The sequence below is a fragment of the Arachis ipaensis genome, chromosome B4 (genome assembly GCF_059453495.1).
Source record: "Arachis ipaensis isolate K30076 ecotype BB chromosome B4, ASM5945349v1, whole genome shotgun sequence".
NCBI lineage: Eukaryota > Viridiplantae > Streptophyta > Magnoliopsida > Fabales > Fabaceae > Arachis > Arachis ipaensis.
In genome coordinates this window covers 9421923-9429385 of record NC_142439.1, presented here as the reverse complement: position 1 = coordinate 9429385, position 7463 = coordinate 9421923, and the positions used below count along the sequence as shown (strand labels likewise).

Sequence of the window (7463 nt, the reverse complement as noted above, 5' to 3'; positions counted from 1 at the left end):
ATTGAAGGGGATATACCTTGCGTCATTTGGTTACAAATCTAAGCAAAGAAAATATATACAAGTATGGGAAAATAAATACTATATGGCTAACCCTAGAAGACTTTGACTTAGGTCGGTGAATTATTAACAAATTAATGATATGATGACACTAAAAATGAATTTGCATGTATATATTTTTTTTCATGAAATCGGAAATTCGTGGGCTTCTAGTTGCTAGAAGCATTTTGATTTGGGAGTAGTTTTGTTTTTTTTTTTTTTAGTTTTTTTTGTTGCTCATTGTATTTTCGGTCCTAGATCATAAATTAATCTATTGCGGATCAAAACTCCATTAAAAAATTTGTTACTGTTCAATAAATTATTGCATGTAAAAGCGGAATTTAAATTTCTACCATTTATTTAAACGTGCGATGAGCATCACCGGTCCAAGTTGGTTGGAGTTTTGTTTCTTTATGGCAATGTAATTATGTAAACAACTAACAACTAACAACCATGAATGAATTAATATTTGGGCTATTCAAACGTAAGAGCCCATGTAACTTTCGTTGAATTATTATGGGAAAAACAAAGCATTCCAGATTGCTATGAACAAAGTTTGAAATTTTGGTTATTTGACCAAGGACCCTTGAAAAACTGTTGATGAAAGAGTATGTAATTTATTATTTTAGAAATTGTTTATCTTGAAACACGGTTGCTTTGTCACACATTTTGTTTGTTTTTAGGGAGATTACTACTTTTTTCTAGGTTGAAAATTGATGATAATTTATGTTGAGTTTGGTCTCCTATTCTTCCTAAAGAAAAAATAAAATAAAATAAAATTTTAGCTCTGTTAATATTATTTTCTTATATAGCTATGTTGATATTCAGAGAACTAGTATATTCCCCGTAGGATATAAATATAAATATAATTAGTTTATTAGGAAACGCATAAATCTAAGCATGGTACTAAAAGTAATCAATATATATGTCTACTAAATAAAGAAAAATTAACAATAATAGCTGGATTTAGGGTTCAATTCTTTGCTTTGATTTGAGGAACCAAAGAGGTGTCAAAATTTGATTGAGTTAGGGAACAGAGCAAAATATTGGGAATAAAAAATCAAGATGAAATCATCTTAATTCTTAAATTTCATTTTCTTATATTAAAAAAAACACAGAAAATATTATTTTTTTTTCCTTTGGTATTAGAGAATGTCTTTTGCTGTTTAATTTCTTGGGCTTAGTATTAGATATTCCTTTTGTTTTAAAATTGTTTTGTCCAAAGTATTAGAGATTGTCTATTATAGTTCCAAAAAAAATATGGTCCTGATCCATCGCATTTGCTTTCACTCCAGAATTGTTTTGGGTTGACCTAAGTCCATTAATATGGTGAGAATAACATACCTCACTTCATTCAACTGGAGCCAAAAATTAATACCGCAAAAAAAAAAAAAAAAAGAAACCAAATAATTGTTTATTTTTTTTTTCATTTTTGTCAGACTACGACTAATTGTTATGAGTTGCCATATTGGGACGAAGAATGAAGACCCCACAAACAAAATGGGGGTGACGATGCATATATTTCACAAAACTGAAATGTTGTCACTTCTGTGGTTTCAATCGTAAAGCTACGAAGGGAATATGAAATAAATAACTGAATATATTAGTTAACAGTTTTATTATGTTTATACCAAAATCAACTAATAAAATTAACCACTAGTATAAAATATATATTGAGTTATTGAAATACAAAATACATATTTATACACAAATATACCGTAATTGATTTTATTGTACAAAGAAAAAGTATTTTTGATTAGTTTATAAGTAATACTTGACGTCAATTTGATGAAATATTATAATCCTAAGATAATCATATTCTGAGCATTAATCATAAAGATAAAATTGTTCCTTGCATTTAGTAAGATGGTTTTGTAGTATGAAATTCTCTGCTATTAAGGGTTCCCGCATGAACTTCTATCTGTTTCTTGTGTGCAAAGAGATTCATAGCTGGATTATTCTTACGAGTGAAGACATGATGGTGTTAATACCAGAAATTGTGCCTAGAAGATTATATGTAATTGGTGTAGAGTTAAACTTTTGTTGTAGATGTAATCTTTTCACTCTGTTGAGCTCTTTCATGCAGTATAATTGAAAAAAAACAAAGGCAAAAACAAAAACAAAAAATACCACCTAAGAGAGACAACCAGTCTCGATGCTCAAATTCCAAAGAGATACTTTCAAACTTAAAAAGTAAGATAGCACGAATTGAAACTAATAATGCTAATAATGATTTAAGCAACACAATTAGAAAAGTTGTAATGGAAAAAACTACGGAATATATATCAGAAGTAATTTTGCATGAAAAATGGGAATTAAAAAGGAACTTGATTACTTGAACAGAAAACCAAACATATATTTTCAAAAGCAATCCTATATAAGTAGAACAACGTGAACAGCATACCGAATTGTTATCTTTACTACATACAAAGTCATGACATATAGTGATATCTTTCCTCTCATAATCACAAGAAGCTAAAATAAACACAAAATGCGTCCTCAGAATATGGTGCTCATTTTCCACAGTGGCTGAACCCACGACACACAGACAGAACAATGATCAGGATCAGTGCTATCAAGATTCCCAATACAATCAGCTTTATCTTCATGTTCTGCAGCCACATTTTTCGACGGATTTTGGTTCCTGAGTTCCTGAAATCTTGTGCCTGCAAAACAAGAATCCTTTCCTCAGAAAATGTAAACATCAAATATTCATGCTTTGATGATCAAGGCAAAAATTGGGAATAATCTTGGGTACGCATGCTAGAAGAGGCAAGTGTAAACACAGTTAATAATAATAAAATACAAATTGAGTTTAAAATGCAATGTATAATAAAAATTCATTAGAAATAGACTGGATGTAAGAGACAATCAAAGCCAAAAGAGGGGAATGACCTTTTCTAAATATAGATAAGAATAACAGGCAGATACAAATATACTAACCTGGTGATGAAGGTTCTCAGTCTTGTCAACCAGCAGCTCTATCTTTTCACCCCTGTCCAGAACCTACATCAAACGATAAACATGTCAATATAAATTCTTTATGCATTATACATTTATACTTGCACATCTTAATTCAATCTTTGCACGAGTGTGCAAAACAATCGACTGTGTTTCAGATTTGTACAACTGATGTATAGTATTACTAGATAATGATGAATATAAGCCACTAACAGCGGTCAAGTGGGTGAGGGTTTTATGTAGTGTCCATCCATGAAACTTGTTGCCATTGATGTACCAATAAAAAAAAAAAGAGAGAATATTGAATATGATAAGGGCAGAGAAAAGAAACTCAGAACTCACTGTTCTATGTCATTGGAATGTCAAAGTTTCTATTTCCATTTCCATCTAAAATGCAGATGAAATAACATTTGCTATATCTTGATAATTAACTGCCATGGACGTACATTGTCTAAAAAGTTTGGTTTTTCACTCCAAAAAGAATTCTTATACATAACACAAGCAGCTCGTCAAGTAGATAAGTCAAAAACATACATATTGCAGAATGAAGTTGTCTGCTAGGTCCACAATATACTAAATCAAAATAACTCGGTGCCACCACGAACTAGATTCTAGAATACAGTGCCATAGACATCGTATAGTAATTCAACACCTATTTTTTCAAGATCCAATGTCTTCATATATGTGTTTGCAGTAAAACTCCCAATTAACAAGATCTCTTTAACAGCCAGGACCAGATCATTTATGTCAGATATCTGAATTCTGACATGCTAAGCTTACTTTTAGAAATATCTTTACAATGAAAAATTTTCATAAAATGAGACTACTAATTTAGAGTTCTCATGTATTTAGTTTCAAATAGTCTTATGTTCAATTTTGCTCGGAGTAGGAGGTCCACTTTGTTCTTTGTTTTGAAAATTCAAAACATAACTATATATAGTCATTTTTCAAAAGGATTCTTGAAGTTTTAATCACACAATTAGAATAGTGCTACCGTACCTTTTCAATATTCTCCATCATGACACCTTTAACTTCAGAAACCTGAGCTTTCACCTTTGCCAGCTTACTTATCTCTTCAGGATGATCCACGCAGTACTGCATATGTTCCTTCAACTTTGGGCTGCAGCAAAGAGATGACACATTACTAACGTATGTTAAAAAACCACAACTTGAAGCCTTACAGGCTTAGAACAGGAAGTCAATACCCAAATTCCTTGCTAAGACCATTTGCAGGAGCTGTAGCAGCCTTTCCACCACCAAATCTAGACACAAAATCATCCTTGATCCTCTCTAGGAAAGCAATGGGTACCTGTCTTCCGACCGATTCATCCGCAACAACGCAATATGCTAAAAATTTCCAAAGTCAGACATCAATTTTAACACTTACACACTAAAAAATAAATGCAGTATCTTAGTATATGATTAGAAGTTAAATTGCAAATCACCGAAAGAAGAAACGAGGGAATATTGTCTAGTTATATCATTAAAGTTGCAGGAATTGACTGATATTATTCCAATTTTTTCATCGTGTGTTCATATTATTCCATAGCCTCCAAAAAATGTGATATCGTTTGATATAATCACCCAAAAGAAAAGCAGAACATTGGCTACGTATAATTTGACATCTGTTGCATAACAATATATCCTTAAATTAGCATATATGGATTGGATAGTGTTCTCTACTCCCAATATGGTATTCATATTATATTCATATAGCATGAGATGATATTTTACAAAATCAATCTCGAGAAAAAAAATTTAAGGGAAAAAAAAAAAAGAGAAGATCCATTTACACAAAAATATACAATTAAAAACCCTGACCCAAGTATAACACACGGCTACGTAACAACTAACACGTGAAATACGCATATCCATAGATTTTTACTGTTGAAAATAAAAATTGATTTCGCCACGCATAGAACCTTCCCACGACCCAGTCGACCCTCAGTGACATTGAAATTTGAATGACCAGAAACCTAGCATAATCAACCCGGCGCCTAAAAAGTGGGGAGATTAAAAAACCCTAGTCAACAAGAACGAGCGTGTTCAAAACAAAACCCTTCAACCTTCACCAGATCAAGGTTTCTTTAAACCCTATCGTTAATCTAACAACAAAATATTCATTTCATTCAGAGTGACAACAATCGAAAGCAACAAGATCACACATCTCATATCTCATAATCATCATCAGGTCACTATAACCTAATCGAATCCAAAATCAATAACAAGAATCTGAAATAATAATCTCTCTATGATGCATAGCAACACAAACACAAAGCAAGAAAGTGCGAAAACATACTGTATCCATTGTCAACAAGGTAATTGAAGGTGTGATTATCGCAGTTGTAGGTGAACTTGTTGTTGGTAGCGGGTAGCTTCTGAAGGCACTGGAAAGCGATGGAGTTGAAGTTCCCTGAGAATTCAGTGTACTCGGCGAGAATCACGGTCCCGCGAGAAACGAAAGCGTAGATCAGCGACCTCTGGTTCTGCCCCATCGATGAATCGAAATTCCGAAAATTTGAAATTCGAAAAAATTCTAGGGATTCCGAATGAAAAAAAAGAAGAGAAAGGGAGAAAGAGATCTAGGAACAGTGTTTGCTTCGGTGGTGGTGATGATGAAGAAATCGAAACGGAAACCCTTTATTTCTCACTTTCTCTCTCTAGGATCTTTTTTAAGAGAGAGAAAGAAAAGAGAGTGTGTAAAAGAAGGAAAAGGGAAAAGGGAAAAGCGTGAAAGTGAGAGATAAGTATGAAGAGAAGGTTAAGGGTTAAGGAACGTTTGATTTGATTATTTTGAAACTGAAGTAAGTTTTAACTTGTAATAAGCAGGTTTTAGCGAGTGATTACTGATTATTTATAAATATTACCGATAAAACTATAAAAGCCTCGTTACGACAAACTTCTTGTTAATGCCGTGAATTTTCAACTAATTTTCCGCGTAATCAACTGGTGATTTGTTATTGTCTTATTGGTTGTTTTAAAAGAAAAAATAATAATTACAGTAGACACATGTACAAAATACAATTTTTTTTTTTAAGTTTTGAATGTGTTTAATGTATTGAAAATTTTGACAAAAATAATTTTAAAGATATGAAAAATAAGCCTCAAATAATTTAAAAGTGTGACAAATATAACAAATAACTATATTATTTATAAGTGACAAATAATTTTGTATTTAGTAAATGATGTATGTGTTTGATAAAATTTTTCTAAAATATTTACAAAAAATTGGCATAACATTCGATCATCCAAAAATTTTTTTAAAAAAATTATTGACATAAAATCACCTAAGTATTGAAAAGATATTTTTTCTAAAAAATTCTATCCAAATCATATTTCTAAAACCTTTTCTAATTATATATATTTAATATTTTTTCACGTTTTTTATTTTTTTTTTAACTTATTTATCATTCATTCTTTTGATATTATTTTCAATATGAAGTGCCATTTGGATAGTTAATTTGTTTTAAAAAAACATCAAACATTCATGATACTCCTAAAAATCTAAAATATATTTTTAGCAATATCCTAAAAACAATAATAACGATTTTTTTAGCAGAGTTAGATAATAGCCTTTTTCCTTTCTTATCCCAACCTCGATTTTTTTTTTCAAGGTAGGAATGATTTTTTGATTGACTTGAGCGAAGTAGGACCATAGGATGATGATATAATATTTGTTACTTTAATTTTAAACAAAAGGGTTAAATATGATTTGTTTAAAATTTTTAAAATTAATCATTTTATTTTTTAGGTAGTGTTCACTTGTTCATATAATGATTTGGATTTTAAAAAATTTAAAAATACAATAAAAAATAATTTACTAAAAACTATTAAAAATATAAACCTTTTATATTTTTGGTATTGCATATATCAAAAACTCAAATAATTTGTATTACTATACTCTTAAAATGTATTCTTATAATACAAAATAATTAAATTCAATTTTTTATTGAATCAAATTTGTTGTAATAAATGTCATCTAAATAATGTGGTGTGTTAGCAAAGAAATGATCATAGTTATCAAATCGTGTCGAACCGAAAACTTAATTATTCGGTCATTTTTTTTTTACCAAAGTTAGGAAGATTCAAACTCGTGATCTCTAGATAAGTATGTGAAAATTATGTCGTTTGAGTTGTAATTTGTTGGCTAATCACTGGATCATTAGCTCTGGTTAAATTACAATTTGAATCGGCTAAGTATTTAATCTAATTAAATTTGGTCACATTTAAAAAAAAATCGGTTGAATTCAGTCAAAACCAATTAAAATCGGATGAATTATTTGGGTTAAACTAAAAAAAATATTATTATTTGCTATACATGATTTTTTTATTAACTATATTACATAAATAAAATTAAATTATATTTAAAGATGTTCGGTAGCTCGGTTACCGGGCGGTTCAGGGTGGTACTACGGTTGGTGAGATAGGGTATCGCCTGGTTCCGGGTTGCTGGGTCGAATGAGGAG

General features: G+C 30.5%; 1 protein-coding gene across 1 annotated transcript; it reads right to left on the bottom strand.

Moving 5' to 3' along the window:
• Positions 1–2371: 2371 nt before the first annotated feature.
• LOC107638790 (vesicle-associated membrane protein 721) lies at positions 2372–5845 on the bottom strand. The gene is made up of 5 exons (XM_016342185.3): positions 5297–5845; positions 4203–4344; positions 3997–4117; positions 2980–3042; positions 2372–2702 (listed from the first exon to the last, which is right to left on the bottom strand). The coding sequence occupies exons 1-5, from the start codon at positions 5490–5492 to the stop codon at positions 2550–2552; spliced, it is 675 nt and encodes a 224-aa protein (XP_016197671.1). The 5' UTR covers positions 5493–5845; the 3' UTR covers positions 2372–2549.
• Positions 5846–7463: the final 1618 nt, after the last annotated feature.